The sequence below is a fragment of the Microtus pennsylvanicus genome, chromosome 8, assembly GCF_037038515.1.
Source record: "Microtus pennsylvanicus isolate mMicPen1 chromosome 8, mMicPen1.hap1, whole genome shotgun sequence".
NCBI classification, from domain to species: Eukaryota; Metazoa; Chordata; class Mammalia; order Rodentia; family Cricetidae; genus Microtus; species Microtus pennsylvanicus.
The window spans coordinates 62,067,271-62,086,998 of NC_134586.1; the positions used below are offsets into that span (position 1 = coordinate 62,067,271).

At 51.5% G+C, this 19,728-nt stretch overlaps 1 protein-coding gene across 2 annotated transcripts in view; it reads right to left on the reverse strand.

The window, feature by feature from the left end:
- The window catches only part of Sfxn5 (sideroflexin 5), a 118,903-nt gene that overhangs the window by 37,181 nt on the left and 61,994 nt on the right, over positions 1 to 19,728 (reverse strand). For both annotated transcript variants that reach the window (XM_075983686.1, XM_075983687.1), the window contains exons 7-10: positions 19,178 to 19,231; positions 18,397 to 18,453; positions 17,209 to 17,274; positions 6,926 to 7,016 (exon numbers count right to left, since the gene is read on the reverse strand). In XM_075983686.1, the coding sequence (XP_075839801.1) occupies positions 6,926 to 7,016; positions 17,209 to 17,274; positions 18,397 to 18,453; positions 19,178 to 19,231 (268 nt within the window). The remainder of the gene's footprint in view (positions 1 to 6,925; positions 7,017 to 17,208; positions 17,275 to 18,396; positions 18,454 to 19,177; positions 19,232 to 19,728) is intronic.

The window sequence follows — 19,728 nt, forward strand, 5'->3', positions numbered from 1 at the left end:
CCTCCCAAGTGTTGGGATTAAAGGAGTGTGCCACCATGCCAGGGCACCCCTCCAGTTTTAACAGCATGCTTAATATCAGCCCCCTACAGATCTTTTCAGATATTATGTCTTTGTCCCATGCATTCATAGCCCTTCCATATTACTGATCCTGTCCCTTGAATGTGAGCCCCAGGCCTCCTCTGTCCAGGCAGTCAATAAATTAACTCAAGAGGACAAGGCTGTAGATTGAGTCTTTACTACTAAAGACTTCTTTCCATTCCGACCCCCTGGTCAAGTTCTCTGGAAGCCTGAGGCATGCTGGGAGTCCATGTCAGTTCTGAGGCAGCCCCAGTTCTGGGTCCTTGGTCATTCTTCCCGGAAGCTGTGATTTAAGGGTCCTATGGGTGATCAGACTCCATGTCAATCAGCCACACATTCCTCTGATGGAGAAGCTGATCTCCCTCAAATGAAATATGCACGGCCTAAAACACTAAGTTCCTAAAATCTAGGAAATACAGGAAGACTGTCTGGAAACAATGTTTCATTGGCTCTGCAGGTGTGTTCCTATAACTCTAGCTCTAGGGGATCTGAAGCCTCTGGGCTCTTTAGGGTACCTAAACACACATACACACACTACCACAAGGTGTGTGCGTGTGTGAGTATGTGTAATCAAATCCTAGGCATGCTAGATGAGCACCCCAGCACTGGCCTCCATGAATTGTAAGAGTAGGCGTCCCAAGAACATTTGGTTTTGTGCCATTTTGACCATCCAACCAATGCTTGCCTCCAAATTAATATTCTATAATGCCAGGTGTGTGTATGTCTGTGTGCAGGTGTGTGCACATGAGTGTGGGTGCCTGCAGAGGCTAGAGTGTCAGATCCCCTGTAGCTGGAGTGAGAGCAAGCTGCTGAATGTTCAGGCTAGACTGGACCCGAACCTTCCATGCCAAAGCACTTTGTTTGAGCATTAACAAACCTGCACGAAACTCTGTCATGCTAATCTTCACTGTCAACCTGATTGGAGTTAGGAACACCATGGAAACAACTGCTGGATGTGTCTTTGAGGGTGCTTCCAGAGGGGTTCAATTAAGGAGGGGGGAATCCACCCTAAATGGGGGCAGCATCAAGCCATGGGCTGCAGTTCTGGGCTAAATGAAAAAGAGAAAGCATGGGGTGGGGGAGGTGGCTCAGCAGTTTAAGTGCTTGCTATGCAAGTAGGTGAGGACAGGAGTTTGGATTCCCAGAAACCCATGTAAGTCATTCTAGCCTCCAAAGGGGATCCCCAGAGAGGTGATCTAGCAAGGCTAGTCACTTCAACAAGCTTTGAATCTGGTTGGGTGATGCTGCTTTGTTGGATAAGGTAGAGGGACCAAGGACGATTCCCAGCATTAGCTCTCCACACACATATGTGCACATTCATGCCCACATGTTCCCACACATGCAAAAACACGCACACACACATGCACATCACACACATGAAAATAGGGGGGGGTGTATCAAGTTGAGCACTAACATTCCTCTCTCTCTCTCTCCCCTTCTCTCTCTGCTTCCTGACTGTAGGCTCAATGTCACCAGCCATCCTAGGCTCTTGCTGCTATGACTTCACCACCATGGTGTATTCTTTCTTTTTCTTTTAATTTTGCAAACTTTTAATTTCATAATAAAATAAAACAAACAAAACCCCCACAACACACAATACCCAACCCTGCTATTCTGTGGGAGGGGATTTTCCGGCCTTAAGGTACAAGAACAGGATAGAAGAGCTCCTTTAGACATGGCAGAGCCAAGGTGGATCAGGGCCATCCAAGGCTGCTGGGGGAGCCTATGCACAGGGCACGGGTTTCCTAGGAGGTCTCTAATCGATTTCTTCCATGCAAACGTATCCTCATCACTCAAGTGGAGGGAGGAGCGGCAGTACTGGGCTCCTCTGATGTCACCTCATCTTCATAAATGCCCAGGCCTCATTTGCTCATGCAGTAGATGCCATTAGAGTAGGTTTTGGGGATCCTCAAGAGAGAAACCAAAAGCTTGAAATTCCTCTGGTGTATTCTTTCTTAAACTGTAAAGCCAACAGAACTCCTTTCTCCCTTAAGTGATGTGGGATTCCCCTCTGTATGCTGTGAATAAAGAAATTGTCTTGGGCCTGAGCAGGGAATAGAGGTAGGTGGGGAAAACTAAACTGAATGCTGGGAGAAAGGAGATGAAGTGAGGGAGAAGCCATGTAGCTCCGCCGGAGACAGACACCAGAACTTTAGCCAGTAACTCACAGCCACGTGGCGATACACAGATTACTAGAAATGGGTTAAATTAAGGTATAAGTGTTAGCCAATAAGAAACTAGAGCTAATGGGCCAAGCAGCGTTTTAAATAATATAGTTTCTATGTGATTATTTTAGGGCTGAGCAGCTGGGAACCAACAAGCGGCCTCCTTGCAACACTTAAGTTTCTTCTAGGCAGAGATTTGGTCATAGTAATGAGAAAGTAACTACTTACACCCTGACTATGTGGTGGGCTGAGGGGCCTGAGGAACAGTACCTGAGACACCTACACAGTCTGACAAGGGAAGCAAACTTGAACTTAGGCAGCCTGTCCTGGACAGGCACAGGTAGTTGGCAGCCAAGTGGAGGGCTGAGTATGGGAAAGAGTGAGCATCTGGGCCAGCAGGGCCATGTGCCTGAAGCCCAGCAGGAGGTAGAAGGGAAGACAGAAGCCGTAGCAGCAGTGGGTTCAGGAGCAAGCACAGAACAGGCCCAAGTTGGCTCTGCCGGCCACCAGAGGACCCTCAAAGGGAACCAGGTGCCTCATGAAACACCACTGGCCTCCGTGGGGGACACAGCTGCCACAGGTATGCCCCCGCTGCCTTCCAGCTCACAGGGAACAAGTAATGGGAAGCTGTGTTTTTGATGGGGGGTCTGAAGCTCAGGCAGCACCAATCCACCAACTCTTGAACTAAAGCAAAATGGAGACCTCTGTGTTCTGGGGCATGGGAAGGGCACAAGGGAGATCTAAGGCTCACTGGGTATGAATGTTAGAGGAGGCTGCTTGTTCTTCCCGGCCGCCCAGAACTGAAATAATCACACAGAAACTGTATTATTTAAATTACTGCTTGGCTCATTAGCTCTAGTTCCTTATTGGCTAACTCCTACATATTAATTTAACCCATCTCCATTAATCTGTGCATCACCACGAGGTTGTGGCCTACAGCAAAGTTTCAGCACATCTGTCTGTCTCCTGTGGTGGCTCCATGGCTTCTCTCTGACTCCGCCTCCTCTCTCCCAGCATTCAGCTTAGTTTTCCCCACCTAGCTCTGTTCCCCTATAGCTCTGCTATAGGACCAAAGCAGTTCCTTTGTTAACCAATGATATTCACAGCATACAGAGGGGAATCCCACATATGAAGAATCAGGAAACACCCCACCCCCCAGCCCCAGACATTCTAGAAGTCCTGAGCAACAGGTCCCCAGGGAGCATAGAAAAAAAACCTTTTTTAATGGCAGTGAAACACTTTTTGACAACATGAAAGGGATCCCTTGGAAGGACCTAGAAGACTTCCTAGCTAAGGATGGACTTTCTGGTCTCTGAAAGATTATTATCCTCTGGACAGCTGGGACGATTCATACTGATTCTCAATTTGACAGGATCTAGGATCACCTAGGAGACTGATCTGTCTACGAGGGAGTGTCTACTCTAGGTTAACTAACTGCGGTGGGAAAACTCACCCTGAATATGGGCAGCACCATTTTGTGGGCTGGGTTCTGGACTGGATGAAAAGGAGCAGGAGAGCGGAGCAGCAGCGCTCTTCTCCCTCCACTGCTCGCTGCACTAACAAAGTGACTCCAGCTCCCGCCATCGTGACGTCCTGCCATGACGGACTATACTGTCAAACCAACAAACCGGCCCACAGCAAACCCTGCCCCTAGGGTGTTTTTGTCACAGCACAAGAACAGTAACTAATACAGAGGCTTGAGTTCAGAGGTGCACCGAGTTCAGATAAGGTCTTCGTTACCCAAGAGCCCTTGCTGCTGTTTCCTTCTCCTTGGGTACAGACAGGCAGACATGGAGCAGGGGCACCAGTCCTTACCAGATGCACCGAGATAGGTCTCTAGAGGCCTCGTTCCATCCACTCTGACTGCAGGTCTGCCTGTTTTCTCAGTTGTCTTATCTAGAGACCCACGCCTTGCGCTCCCACCCTCCACATTTCCTCCATGGCCTCGCAGAAAGGCTATGGACCGGACATGTCCCTGCAGAGCGGCTCAGCTCGGGAGACCAGCGAGTGGACCCAGGGGTATGTATTTTTCCAGTATCTCCTCTATTGACCTCTAATGGCACTGTTTGCCCAGCTTCCCAAACCATTAACTTCCACCTCCCAGCAGCCACACATCAATTAACGGAGGGCCTGCTCCAAGCCTGAGCTCCTGAACACAATTAAGCGTGACAGTCCACAAATAAGAAAGAACTGGAGAATTAATTAAGGTCTAAACAAATTAATTACCAGTCCCCAATCGATTCTGATGCCAGTACACATGCTCCCAGGCTCACCTTCTTTCCTACCGACTCTATGTATAAATAGAAACCAAGATCTCCCACGTGACTGCTGTTCTAGACCAGAGCAGGGGATTGTGGGTGCAGAAAACCTCCCTGAGAGAGAGCAATGGCTGCAGGGAGCATCCAGAGCTTGCTTCCTGTGCACTTGGCACTTACGTGCACACAAGCGCTCACACAATCCTAGATGAAAAGTCAGGGGCAGTCTTGGAGATGGAATGCTCACTGCAAGACACAGCATAGCCTGGCCACCCCCAGGACCCACACATCTCAGTTTCTCCACTCCAAAGGCAGGTTCACCACCAGATTGAGTGGCCCTGGATGGGGGTTGGGAGGCCTCAGCTCTGGACACAAGGTGTAGATCCGAGCTGGAATTTGTATACTCTTTTGCAAAATGGGGTGTCTCTCCCAGCACTAATGAGACACACTGAAGCGCCAAAGGGAGGACTAGGTGGTCCCTGGGAGTTCTGGGCTCTGCAAACCTAGTGCAGGCCTGTGATATTGTTGGGGTGGCCCCGGGATAGAGCAACAGACTTAAACAAAGGGATAAAGCATTCCAGGCTGGGGTGAGGTGGGTTAGTAACCTGGGCTCTGAACAGTGCAGAGGCCCCAGAGATGCCTAAATGCCTAGACTTTCAGCTTCCAGCTAGCATCTAGAGGAGCAAGCCAGAGAAGTGGGGGACACAGCAATCCCAGTTTTCTTGTTTGCCTAGGAAGAGAGTGGTTCCTTCCTATGACAGAGTCCTCCCACCATGCTGGTGCCCTAAAGGGAAAGCGGCCTTTTACAAGGTGAAGCAGGCTCTGGGCAACCTTCTCTGAGGCTGACAGTGACCAGCCAGCCTGCTGCAGTAAGCAAGGGCCAAGTGGCTTTGAGATGCTCCGTCCTGGCCAGGGCACAGAGGGACATGGTAGAGAGAGACCAAGTGCAGGGAGCAGATGATGGCTTTGACCTTACATTACACTGGCAATCACTCACCAGGGAGATGAACAGAATCCTCTTTGCAGATGGGCCTGCTTCTCCCAAAGTCCTGGGAGTGAGAACTAGCAAGTCACAAAGCCCGATGTATACAACTGGCTATGTATTAGGGGCCTCAAGCTGTGTGGCAGAGGCTGTACTTGGGTGGAAGGGATGAAGGTTGTCCCATGAAAACAGGAGGAGAATCAGGCTAAAGCAGGAGCAGGTCAGAGTGTCTCCAGAGGAGGAAAGGCTTCTCCTCCTGAGTCCCAGAGAGGTTAAGACCAGCTCAAGGTCACACAGCACAGTGGATGCTGGACAGGGCTGGAACAAGCCACTGGCAAAGTTCTTATCTGAGGCTTGCCCCCACCCCCACCCCAAGTCCCAATTACATCTTGGTGGGGCCTCCGAACCAGTCTAGTCTGCCTCGGACCCTCCAGCCCTGGCGGCTGAAAACCCAGCCTCTGAGTAGCCACGTTCTTTGCTCAATTAGACCCCATGACAAAGTCAGCTTTAAAGAGCTATTCCATTAATGGCCCACGGCAGAAATAGCTAAGAGTTCATTACAAGTGTGGAGTTGCTATAGCAATTATCTGGGTTGGCTAGGCTCCACTGGGTGGTTGGTTCTGGGAGTTTATTAGCCGTTGGGCATAGAGTGGGTGAGGTCACCCCATTTTGTAGGTACTCCACAGCAAGTTCCTGTCAATGGAGTCTGGTCTGTGGCCTCCCGGGCAGTTCTGGGTCATAGGTGGAGAGTATCAAGCCTACATATTACACATATTACATACAGGAAGCTGAGGCCTGAGGGGAAGGTCAGATCAGCGCTATGAGGTGGGGGGGGATTGTGGGGCAGAGGACTCAGCTCTTCAGAGTGAGCACCGTGGGGGGGGCAGAGGACTCTGCTCTTCAGAGTGAGCACCGTGGGGGGGGCAGAGGACTCAGCTCTTCTGAATGAGCACTGTGAGGTGCTGGAGGACTCAGCTCTTCTGAATGAGCACTGTGAGGTGCTGGAGGACTCAGCTTTTCAGAGTGAGCACTGCGGGTGCTGGAGAACTCAGCTCTTCAGAGTGAGCACTGTGGGGTGCTGGAGGACTCAGCTCTTCAGAGTGAGCACTGTGGGGTGCTGGAGGACTCAGCTCTTCAGAGTGAGCACTGCTGGTGGTGGAGCTCAGTTGGTAGAACACTTGCCTTGTGTGCATGAAGTCCCGGGTCCCATCCCCAATACCACAAAACAAAACAAACACACAAGAATTTCTACTAAAACTGCATCTCATGAATTGAGCTGGTGGGTCCTGCATTTCTGTCTGTGTGAATTTTGTTCAAGATCTCCCAGCTACAAGTCAGCAAACATCAGGGAGATGTGATGTGGAAGAGCCACCATGCACCCAGGTTCTCGCAAGTTCCCCGACCTCCCACCAGACAACACACACATACCTGTGTGCACATCTTACCTACTGCAGGGAAGGGCACGAATCTCTGCACAAGAAGGCGAGTGGCTGGGGTGAACTTGTTGGCTTTCTGAACCAGTACATTAAGGCCCACCTTGGAAAGGAAAGAACACAGAAAAAGATGCAGGATGCTGCAAGGGCTCATGGGATGGAGGAACAGAACTGGAGGGACGGCAGGAGGGAATTCCCTCCAATTTCCCTCAACCCCACACCCAGGTGAAGCCCTTCTGAGGCCAACTGGGCCTTCTAGCCTCTAGCCTTTGCTGACCCGTCCCTAGATGTGGGGTGACCCACCCACCTCAGGCCACACCTGTTCCCTCAGGACCAGCTCTGAAGTCTACCACCTCTGTCACTTACTAGCAGTGGGACCTTATGCAGGTGACTCATTATCCTTTCTCTACTTCACTGCCTGGTGGTAGAAAAAGGACAGTTATTTCTACCACGTTCAGGGTTCAGGATAAGAATGTACATAAAAGGAATGAGCTTGACACACACGAGAACTCAGTAAGTGCAGTCATGGGACAATGTCACCTCTCCCAGACAGGCAGACCATGGATCCTGTTTCCCTGGCACCTTTCTCCAAGCACTTAGTCCTCGGTTCATCAGTGTGGCCCCTGACCCTGGACCCATGAGAGGGAAGGACCACAGGCCTTTTCATTGTGCACTCAGCACTAAATGCTGTGTCTAGCAGCCCTGAGCACACGCTCAGTGAGCTAGTGGTTGAGGAATAGGTACAAGCAGACAACTGGATGGAGAGCTCCCACAGGTGAATGACACCTTCTCTGGGGGACAGGAAGGTGAATTAGGCCATCAGAGGATTATCTAGAAGAAGCTAGATAGGCAGCAGGCATGGGAAGAAGCAGATGTGACCCAGATGGTACCCCGGAATGATGCCCAGCCAGCCCTGCCCTGACGGTCCATCCTGGGAAGAGGAGGCAGTGAGGGGCATAGCAAGATCCGGGCTGTATTCAGCTCTGGACTCCTGGTGGCTTAGCAGGCTACCCTGTGCTCGTAGCCTGGCTCTGGACTCAGGGTTTTTGTTTGCCAGGGCTTTAGGAAGTCTCCAGAAGGTTGAAAGCCTGCTGGAGAACAGGAACAGCTGGGCCCGGTCTCGAATGTAGGGGCATAGGACAAGGGTGTGCCTGATAACCATCCCGTAGGCAGCCAGCCTCTTCTGCCCAGGCTCTGAGTGCTGAATGCATATCCTAACTGTCAGGGTGATGTTCAGAGCCCTGTCTGCGTCCTCACTGTGTGCTTGAGTCAGGGCAAGCTGAGTGGCAGGAACTGACAGCTTATCCATACTCCAGCGATACTGGAGGACCTTTCCGAATGCCACCGGCCCGTCCTGGGTACTGCTGCTTGGATGGAGCTCACAAAGTCCAGGGAGCCCCAGCTCTCAGCAGCGAGTGACTCAGAAATGGCCTCTTGAGTCCCACAAAAAATAAAAGCACAGGGGGAAAGCATGAAGAACAGAACACGGCTGCAGAAGAACAGGAAGCGGAGTGTACTGTCTGGAGATCTATGTACGGTCAGCATGTTTACTTGCAAGAGCTTTTTATTTTCTCAGTGCTGGGGGCTGAACCCAGGATGCCTGGCTTCTGGGCAAGCGCTCTACCACAGAGCCACACCGCCGCTATCACATACAATGTCTTAACAAAATATTTTCACCAAGAAGAGGCAGGCCCAGAAAGGATTGGTGACTTTGCCCAGGACAGCCAGCCATGTCGTGGCAGGCAAAGCTAGGATTTGAACTCAGGGCCTGCTGATTCCAAAGCTTCACCCCCACTTTCCAACTGACCGGTGTGATAGTTAACACCCTTAACTTGACAGAATCTAAAATCACCTAGGAAATAACCATGAGGGTGTGTCTGTAAGGGAGTTTCTAGATTGGGTCCACTGAGCTAGGAAGAGCTACCCTAAATGTGGGTCAGGGTCCTGGACTGCAGAAGGAGAAAGCAGGCTGGACGCCCACACTCATCCTGCTTTTCCTCCTACTGTGGGTGCAGTGACATGCCACCTCTATGTCACCACGCCTTTCCTGCCATGGCAGACGGTATCCTCAAACTGAGAGCCCAACCGCAAACCCTCCCTCCCTTAGGGCATCCTTACGGGTGTTTGATCACAGAATGAGAAAGCAACTAACACAGCCTTCTCTCAAGAAGCAACGGCCTGATACCCCAAACGATGGAGCATGTGCGGAACACAGAATCCCTGACAAAGGCCCACGAGGCATTGGGGTCCAGGTGTTGTGTAATGGGAGGTGGGGCCTTTGACGTATCCCTGTCCCGGAAGGGGGCAAGGCCCTACACACATACTTAGAAAGATGATGACGTATTAGAGGAATGGGAAGCAGGAGTCATGGGGGAAGGGAACAAGGAGGCCCAAACTTTCTCATGACTGGCAGCCTTCTGGGAGTAGGCAGAGCTGAAGTGCAGGGGGAAGGAGATGAAGACTAGAGATAACTGTTTGTAGCCAACGCTGAGACTTGCTGTGCCAACCTGAGACTGACCCCTCCCTGGCTGGCCATTCTCCCCCCTGGCTAGGACTGTCAGTGTCTTGAAGGGGTAATCTAGCTGGTTTGCCCCATGCCAAGTGGGAATGGGGGTAGGAAAGAAGGGCAGCGAGAGTCTCCCTGAAGCCGTAGGAGCTAGTCTCTAGGCTTCCCACCAGCAGCTCTGACCTCCTTCAGGCAGTGGTCGCTGTCCCGCGGGTCCTGAGCATGGGCATGGCCGCACTAGGAAACCGGCTGCAAATCTCTACCTTGTTTGTTTTCCCCCTCTGCCCAAATGGAGCCCCTGTTTGGTTAATTTCTGTTTTGTAGTTTATTTGGAGGCTGTTAAAACAGACCCTGGGGGACCCTCGGCGATGGCTGTTCCATATCTCATTATCTCCCCTGAACCCGATTATTAGCTCCGATTCTTCTGATCGCTAGCTGCTGTTCGTGATGAGTTGTGTGCCATTAATGCCAGCTGGTTCCCTTAAACAGGACCTACCATGCCAGGGAAAATGAGCTGGCATTCCGAGCCTCCAGCCACTTGGCTTTTTAATTTTAATGGGCTCCACCAAATGTTCCAGGCCAAAGGACCCCGAGAAACAAGAACAGACGGGCTTCAACCCCCAAACTGCAGCCCTCCCTGGGATCCTTCCCAGACTGTCTGTCCCTGTCCAAGGTTCTGGGGCCAGTACGGCTGGGTGTCGAGGAGGTGAGAGCAAGTGGCCGTTTGCCTCCGTGTCTTTGGCACAGACCCCACACCCACTGCCAGTGGGTGGGCGAGGCAGCCATATTGCCTCCCAGTGAACCCCCAACTCGGCAAGGACCTTCTCTCCACCCTGTAGTCCCCCATCCCTCTGTGGGTGTGCAGGTGTTGGTCTACCTCGGACAGACGTGTGCTTCTTGTTTCACCCCAGTCAAGTGGGGCCTGCTAGTTTTGTTTTGATATTTTATTATTATTTTTTGATACATGCTTTTATGTAGTCTAAGGTGGCCTCAAATTAGCTGAGGATGACTTTGAACTCCTGATCCTCCAGCCTCTACCTCCTCAGTGCCAGGAACAGGTGTGTACCTGGTTTATTTAATGCTGGAGCCTGGACTCCGATCTTCAAACATGTCCTCTAACCACTGGGCTCTAGTCAGAGCAGCCTGCTAGCTCCCCACGCCACCATTTTAAAAAAGAACTGCATTTAACGTTTTTAATTTCATTTCATTTTTATGTATACATTTATGTTTTGAGACATGGTCCCACTCTGCAGCCCTGGCTGGTCTATAATTCACTGTGTAGAACAGACTCAAGTGGAGCTCACAAAGCTCTGCCTGCCTCTGACCCCTCACCCTTGTCAATTCTCCCAACCGTCATCTCCATTCCCCCCACTGGCTCTTCACAGAAGCCACAGAAAGGGGCTTCTGAAAGTGAGCATTGAGGCCAGTGAGAAGGCTTAGTGGGTAAAGGCACTCGCTGCTAAGTCTGACGACCCAAGTTCAAGCCCCAGGACCCACCTGTTGGAGGAAGACAACTGACTCCTGAAAGTTGACACACAAGAAAGAAACGGACACCACCCTGCTTCACAGCCTTCATTGGGTCTCATGGCATCCGAGGAGCCGCAGAGCCCTCAATGACCTCACTCTATTGATCTGGAGGCTCCTCTTGTGGACCAGACCTCCCCACCCCCACCAGGGCCTCTGAGCACTGTTCCTGTCAGGCCTCTCTTTCAGCCTAATTGTCAGACCTCCTCTCTGCTCAGGGTGCTCCACTAACAGTTTCTGGAAGAGCCTGGAACTGGAACTGTATGTGGAGTGTTTGTGTTCACGTATGCTCTATGCATGTGTGCGCATGAGCCTTTTGTTCACGTGTACTCATGCACGCATGTGTTCATATATTTGTGTGTGTGTGTGTGTGTGTGTGTATACGTGTGTATACTTATATGTGAGTGCCTGTGGAAACCAGAGGGGGCTTGGGATCCCTGGGAGTTGAAGTTACAGGAAGTCATAAACTACCCCAGTGTGAGAATTAAATTCTGGTCTTCTACAAGAGCACCAAGTGCTCTTAACCAGTGAACCACCTCTCCAGCCCCACACTCAGATGCTTACGTGAGTTTGAAATCAAGCTTCGGTTGTCAAGCTTGCAAGGCAAGCATTTTCTCCAACTGAGCTATCCCTCCGCCCCACCCCACCCCCTGGCCCAAGGCCAGAACTTTCTTCCATGTATCTCAGTCTCCAGTACATATGTGTTTGCCTTTTACACATCTCTGAATCAAAATAATACATGTATCTGATAACTGAAAGAACACTGCAATATTTTGTATCTGTGGACTTGAATAGAAACCCATCTCCCCCAAAAGACACTGAATCCCAGGGCCCAGGGCTTACCTCTCTTACCCGCCCACTGAGTTCCCAGTATGTGGTAAAATGAGTGTGGGCTTAGTGATGCTTCTAGAATAAACTGAAGTGAATGGTGTCCGAAGCATGACGGTAAAAGGGGGAAGTCCCAAAGCAGGCCTGCCTTGCAGCCACTGCATCTGCCCTGCAACTATTGCATCTGCCCTGCAACTATTGCATCTGCTTTGCAGCCACTGCCTCTGCCTTGCAGCCACTGCATCTGCCTTGCAACCACTGCCCCTGCCTTGCAGCCACTGCATCTGCCCTTGCAGCCACTGCATTTGCCTTTGCAGTCACTGCATCTGCCTTTGCAGACACTGAGCTGTCCCAGGTCTGTGGCAAGCTGCTCATTTCATACTCAGTTTGGGGAGGAGACCCTGAAGGTCACCAAAGCTTCAGAAACAAAGTGCATCCGACTGAACCCTGGTGTGAGAAGGAGGTAGCTAGGTGGTGAGGGAGGAGGGCAAACGGAGGAGGGAGTAGGGCTCTGCAAACTCTTCTGCGCCTGCCAGTGAAGTCTAAGTGGTCCTGAAGAACAATGAGGAGGAGGCATGCTGACAGGAGGGATGCATGAAATCAGACCTTAGACCTCTCTGAGGAGACTGGGCAATCATATGCCCAAATGGTCCTGGGTCCCAGAAGGCAAGGGGTGGGTCAGGAAATCACTGAAGTACCAGAAATACCCACCAGAGGGCACAGCTTTGTAAACTTAACCTGGCTACCAAGTGGACTGACTGGTGACCCTTCATGAAGGTCAAATGTCTTCCAGCCTCAGCCAGCCAGTTGCTTGGCAAGAAGCTCAGGGTCAAAGATGCAAAGGAGAATGGGATAGTCAGTCAACAGTCATAGTTCCCATCCGTCAGCTGTAGCTGCAGTGGAGGGGCTTATCTGCTAGGGACAGTGCTCACGCCTAATGCCTGAACTGTGTTCGATAGGAACCAGTGTGCTGGCTGTGAGGAACCAACTACATCAGACCCTTGTCCTCCCAAGAATAGATGCAGGGCTGCTTCTCCTGTTTGACTCTCCACTGCCAGCACCACCATCTGCAGGCTTCTGGAACACTTCACGGCTGCTGGGTCTATGCCATGGCCCCTCCAACCCAGAAGTCCCTTGAAGGAAAAGTAGCATGAAATAGACTGGACCGGATTCATGGGTATGTCCCAACTACCCTGGGAACTCTGAGGAGAACAGAAAGGCCTGGCTATGCCCTTGCAAACAGCCAGACCTTGTCTTTCAAGAGGCAGGGTGTGGCCTCGATCATACCGTTGACTTAATGTTGGACAGAAGATAGAGGTCTATAAACCAAGCAAGAAGGTTGGTGGTAGAACTACAGAACCACCTCTACTCTCTACTGCTCTTAGGACGCCCACGGGGGGACCAGCCTACCAAGGGGCCCCAGTGGGAACAGGACAAAAGGTCCTTTGTGTTAACAGAAGAGGATGAGAGTAGTCCTGGGGTGGGGTGCAGAGGCTCTGTCCTTGACTTCAGTCTGTGCTCAGTTTCCCCCTCTGTAAAATGGGGTTAAACTAGCATAGTGCCAGCACTCAGGAAGCATCAGCCACTGTTACTACCCACATGGCTGTCTACCAACCTGACCAAGGGCACGTGGAGCTGCCAGTAAGCAATGAGAACTGAAAGGCTCCCTGGGCCTCTCCCTGCAGACAAACGCTGCATCCAACACAGGAAGGACCACTCGGGGGAAGGAGGTCTGCATTGTTCCTTAAGGAGAGGTCAGTGTAGCTAAGGTTTAGCTGAAGATAAAGAGTCAGGTACAGGACACAGACGTGTCTCTTGTCATTAGGCTCCCACAACCAGCTCCTGACAAATCACAGACGTCAGCACTGAACCTTCCTCCCAGCCAGGAACCAGTGGTCAGTGGGTTGCATTGGCCACCTCCTCCTACTTCTGCCCAAGGACCTGCAACGCCCAGCCTTGGACTCCTCGTAGGCATTCACAGCCCCTAGTGAAGAGCACTGTTCTCACTCATCGTCCCCATCACCATTATTCTCTACACGGCAGACACGCTTCTGACGGCGTCCAGAATCCGTTCCCATCTTTCTGAACCTACTGTGCCTTCTCTCTAGGACACCCAGCCCTGCCGTCTGCTGGCTCTCTCCATCTGTCCCCTGTGCCATCCTCGGGACTGAGTTAGGTACTCAGAGTCAGCGCCACCAGGGTTCTGACTGCCCTATGCTCTCCACTCGCCCTCCCAGCATCTCGAAAGCCATAACCGCAGCCCTGGCTCCTGCAAAGTCTGGACTTTGCAGATTTTGCAGAAGGAGTCAGGGTCCAACCTGCTCTCTTCCTTCACTGAGAACGCAAGGGCCAGCCCAGAAGCATTCCACACGAGCTTCAGAACAAAAACACAAAGACGGGGAGAGGCTTCCTTTGTTAAAAGACGGCAAACTGTTAGGTTTCAAAAATAGCTTAAGACGGGGTTTCTTTTTTATTCTAGAGTGAGCGCCCAGACATTGCCAAATCTATTTAGGGGGGCCCAGAGAAGCCTCTCACCCCAACAGTCTGTGGCCCAGCATGAGGTTTCGTTTGGGGGAATGTCTGATTGGCCAAGGGGTGCTACCCGCTAAGGTCAAGGGTTCTCCTGAGAGAGAGCCAGGGCTCTGAAGACCTCGCAGAGGAGGCTGCGCCTCAGCTCAGCGGCGTCTCCGGGACCTGCTCTCGGCCCGTCAGGCTCCATCCAGCCACCTGCTTGTAGGGACTCGTTTTAATTAATGCCAGCCCTGGGCCAACCACCGGGGCCGTGACACCTGTTTGCAGGTCATCTGCTCCTAACAGGCTCGCCCTGGGAGGGGATTTGTCTCTAATTGAAGCCGAAATCAGTTAATGAGCCTGCAGGGCCTGGGGTTCCGGGGAACAAGGGAGAGGAAAATAAAATCAAGGCCCCGTCTTAGGCAGTTTTGTGATTTATACACACAAAAGAACAGAAAGCAAGCTGCCGATTTTCCAAGTCAGGAACTCCCCTCCATCTGCCCGAGTGAGCCCCTCGCTGTGTGAAGCCGTCAGGCAGAGGGACATGCCACTGCTAAGGCTCAAGCTCCTGGAGAGGAGAGGAGGGGCCTCTCAAGACCAGCAATCAATCAGAAGCCTAATTAATAGGTATTTATGGCACAGGGCTCTATGGTTCCCTCTGTGGGGTACAAGACAGACGCCTGTCCCTAGCTAACTTGTAATCCTACTGGGGACAATGAGAGGACGGAGACAGGGTGTGACTGAGTGTGGGAAGAACAAGAAGTTTCTGGGACTTAGGTCGAAGAAAATCTCCTCTGGGGGCATCTGGAACCAAGCAAAGAGGAGGAGGTCGAGGGCGTCCCACACCGTGCAAGCACAGCCCCGTGTGAAGGACCAAGTCCCAAGTAACTCTGCTGCGTTCTGTGGTTTTCCACTAACCAATCTGAGGGTGGTACAGGTCTGGGAAGGATAGGGATGGAATAATGGGAACCCCAGCACCGCTAGAAGCCCAAGGGCTGGGATTGAAGAGAGGCCAGAACTTTCATAAGTAGAATTCCTGAGCCCCAGGCCCAAGGGGAAGGTATCAGGGCAATGACCTCTCCTTTGAAGCCCTTCCCTGTGTGGCCCCCACCCTCCTTCCAGATCTTTCTACTTCATCAGAACATCTCCAGGAAGGGGAAAGCTGTTGAAGCAGCTGGGCCAGGGAGGCTCTGAACTTCTCTTGAATGAGGCCTCTCTCCTCAGCAGAGTCAGGAAACCTCAATTTTTCTGACTCCCAAATTAAGTCCCATGCAGGGTTGCAAGGCAACCAGGCGGATTTGCAGGTTTTCTACAGCGAGCCGTCTACACAGGTCTGGCTGCATATGGCTTCTCACTGGCAGCAAGGCATAGGATTCAGGGAAAGAATGAGATCCCAGGCACAAGAAGGGATGCCCCACTTAACAGCCACTTGGAGATGGCTTGGTCTGTGTGGGAGTGAAATAAAGGAGGCCACTTGAGGACAGCCCCAAAGCTCTCCTTTAGAAGACAGCAATAGCAATGAATGTGTAGGATGAATGGCTTGTCACACAGTGTGTACAATTATGTTTAGTGACAGAGGAGATGAGGAAAGGATTTATCAAAAGATTAGTGTATACGAGTTCTTTCTTTGTGTTAATTTGCATTTTCTTTCCTTTTAAAATTTGCTTTTATGCGTGTTTGGCCTGCATGTACATGCACCATGTATATGCAGCACCCACAGAGGCCAGAAGAGGGTGCGAGATTCTCTGGGACTGGAGTTATGGATGGTTGTGAGTCACCACGAGGGTGCTGAATCAAACCTGGTCCTCTAGAAAAGCAGCTTGTGCCCTTGACTGTTCAGCCATCTTTGCTGTCAAGACAGAGTCGCAGGGAGCGCAAGCTGACCTCAGACTCACCATATGCCTGCGGATGACTTTGGGTTTCTGATCCTCCTGCCTCTACCCTGTGAGTGTTGGGTACAGGCATGGGCCACCATGACCTGTTTTATGAGGTGCTGGGGATTGAAACAAAGCTTTGTGCATGCTAGGCAAGCACTCCAGCAGCAGAGCTGTGCTCCCAGCCCTGATTGGCACTTTCTTTCTTTTTTAACAGTTAATAATTGTTGTGTTACTAGTTCAGAGTTGACAGTTGTGAAGGCACTTCATCCTCCGCAGTTGGTTACAGGAAGCCACCCCAAGGGGGATCCGGGAAGAGCCATACATACAGGGGTAGGAACAAGGTTGGACAATGTCTCAGAGGCTGTGGCCCACACTGCTCTCTGTGGCCTGCTTGCTGCCCCTGCCTAGGAATCACCAATTCCACTCTCACTCAGTCAATCTGCAAATTCCTGTAACAATTCCAGCTTTCTTTTTTCAGGTCTGCAAAGGCTCAGCGTGAGCCTGACTTGAGGAGTTTTATAAACCTTCTGGGGAGGCTGGATGGTGACCCTCCAAGCAAGACTGAAGAGATTACACACAGTTCTGTCCCCTGCATGCCAGTCCTACTGAAGGCCAACAGCCTCCTCTAAGTGAAAGACCAAGAAAAAGACACACACACCCTTTACTCATGGAGCCTCCAGCTTCACATGGCTGCTATCCAAGGACCCTTAGCTCAGTTAGGAGAGGAAACTCAGGATCTGGGTCCAAGGAAGTTTAGAAGCAGTGAACTGGGACTATAGATAGCCATAACTGTGCCCCAGAGGCTGCTCTGAGGAAAATATGGAGACAAACAGCTAAGCTGTTCAAAGAGAGTGCTCAGTGCAGGGAAAGAGAGATGGCCGCCCTCCTACCCTGAACTACGCATTCCCATCCTTCCCAATACCCTGCAGTGCCGATTTGTCTTCCTATCAGAGACTCTTCTCGGGGGAAAAATGGCTGGGCGTCCCCTTGCAGACTCCACTCCCCATGCCCTGGCAGCAGCTCATGGGAACTGGGTAGGGATTACTCACAGCAATGGAGACAGCACTGATGACAGCTCCCAGGTAACCCTGGATGAACTTGGATGCAGGTGAAGGCTGGAAGACACGCAGAAAGGTAGACACACTGGGTATCCAAAGCTCCTGGCTCATGAGAAGCACTCCCCAGAAAGCCGAAGGGGCCCAGGCCTCCCTCAACAGCCTTTGAAACAGAACATACAAGGCGGGGCAGGTATCGCTGGGCCCCTATACTCCTGCTTTGTTCTAGAAAGATCTGGGCAGACACTGCTGGCTGAAGGGTGGGAAACAGCAGGGGCCCACACAGGCCCTTTATGCCCAGGCTGTTCAGGGCCCCAGTAGGAAGGTTGTGCTGTGAGCAGGTGTTTAGGCCTGGCACACTTCTACGTGAGATAGCATTGTCTCACCAGCGACAGTCGAGCTGGCTCTCACAGCCCCCTCAGCCCAGCCATCAGGCAGCTTTGCTGTGGGTACTGCTGCCCAGTCGTCCCATAGAACAAAAGACCTCAAGTCCCGACTTAAAGAGAATTAAAGGAAAGCTGAAGAACCCGTCTTTGCTACAGCTGCAGTTTGGAGACAGGTTTAAGGTTGTGTAGGAGGTAACTGAGGGGAGCCACATAGGCGAAACCTGCAGAGGGATGAGGGATGCAGGTCTAGATGAGATGGTGCCCTTAAAGTCTTCGGCCCCTCAAGCTGCCACTGCAAAGACCAGCTTCTAACTGCTCTTTTTTGCCTCTGTCAGAAAATATTAAGAACAGCCCCTCAGAGGGAACCCAGATTCCTCTGGATCCAAGGATGGCCCAGAAGGAAAGATGGCCTTATCAGACATCAGCTTGTGTCATCGGCAACCTAAGAGCTGGGGACACTGAGCTGGCTTCTAAGTGGGTTCAGAAGTTTAGGTCAGTTCTGTCCTCAGGATGTTGACACCGTCTAGATGCGGTCTCTGAATGTACGAGCTCCTCCTCCAGAAGCACCCGGAAGCCAGCAGAACTCACCTCCTACAGACCACCCTCATTTTACCCACCTATCGCCCGGCTCTTCCCAGAGGCTCTCTGACCCATGACACACAAGCTGGATGCTACCTGCCTGTGGAGCTGGCAGCAGAGAGAAGCACTCAATCATGGTAGCCTGCCACACTGTAGAGAGAATGACCAGGCCACTCCCACCTGAACCGCCACGTACGGAGAAGGCAGCAACACTCACCTTGGTAGCATTGCGGTTTGCATAGTTGACACAGGCGTTATGGCTCTGGTTCAGCCACTGAAGGCAACAGAGAGAGAAGTAAGGGAAGGCATGGTCACCTCTATGGAAGACCCCACCTCCACTCCTGCCAGAAATCATGGAAAACTGTCTCTCTATGTATATAGAGATTGGGGACACTGCAGTGATGTCTAGGTGAGCACAGAAGTTTGGGGTTGGGGGTACAGTCCTCAGGATGCAGATACCATTTGCATCCAAGATCTAAATGTACAAATTGTCCCAGAAGAATCCCGAGGCTAGTGAAAGTCACCTCCTACAGAGCCCCTGTTATTTGACCCCTCTTTACCTGCCAGAGGCCCTGTCAGAGCAACATGAGTTTCTTGGTGGTTAGCATGACGTTGGCATGAGAAAGGGGCTACAGGCCCCTGGTCACTGACCAGTGGTCAAGCAATCAAGGGGTAGAATGAGTTGCCAGTGACATGCCATTGTGTTCCAGGCGAGGGTACCTGGCCCCTCATCACCTCCATCTGAAGGTTAAAGTGACAAGAAATGGCCGGCATCACACTGAGGTGCGGGGGTCTGTTCAGCAGAAACAAGGTCTTGGTGCTTTAGGGATAGGGGCAGGGGCTAGGAGCACGCGACCCAGCGCTGGGCCTGAATGGAGCAGGGGACAATGGGAAGTTGCAGACCAGCATGTGTGTGAGTGTGTGTGTGTGTGTGTGTGTGTGTGTGTGCGCGCGCGCACGCGTGCCTGCCTTCAGAAACCCTCTCCACAGATTCTTACCTGCCAGAAGACAGTGGATGCCAGAGTCTGGTTGGGCAAGAGAAGACCCACCACCTAGGAAAGTGAGAGGGGTAGGTTAGGGAAGGCAACAGAGATGCCCAATGCTTTTTTCTTTCTTTCTTTCTTTCTTTCTTTCTTTCTTTCTTTCTTTCTTTCTTTCTTTCTTTCTTACTTTCTTTCTTTCCTTTTGAGACAGAGTCTCACTACATCCAGGCTAACCCAGGTTGGCTTTGAAATCATAGCAAACCTCCTGCTGCAGCCTCTTGAATGCTAGGATTACAGGTGTCTACCACCATGCCTGGTTCACCCCGTGAATTTGCAAAGCAAAGTATATAGCCATGGAATAGAGGGACTTGGAGCTATATGGGCACGGGTGTGGTCTTGTATGCAGGTGAACAGTGATGCCCACGGTGAGACTGCATGTAGCGAAACAACCGGAGTGCAGAATTCCATCACTGTGCAATCCTGATTATATGAAAGAAAAAATATAGCTGTCTACACACACTCACATTCTCACACACATTCATGCACTCACACTCATACACACACAC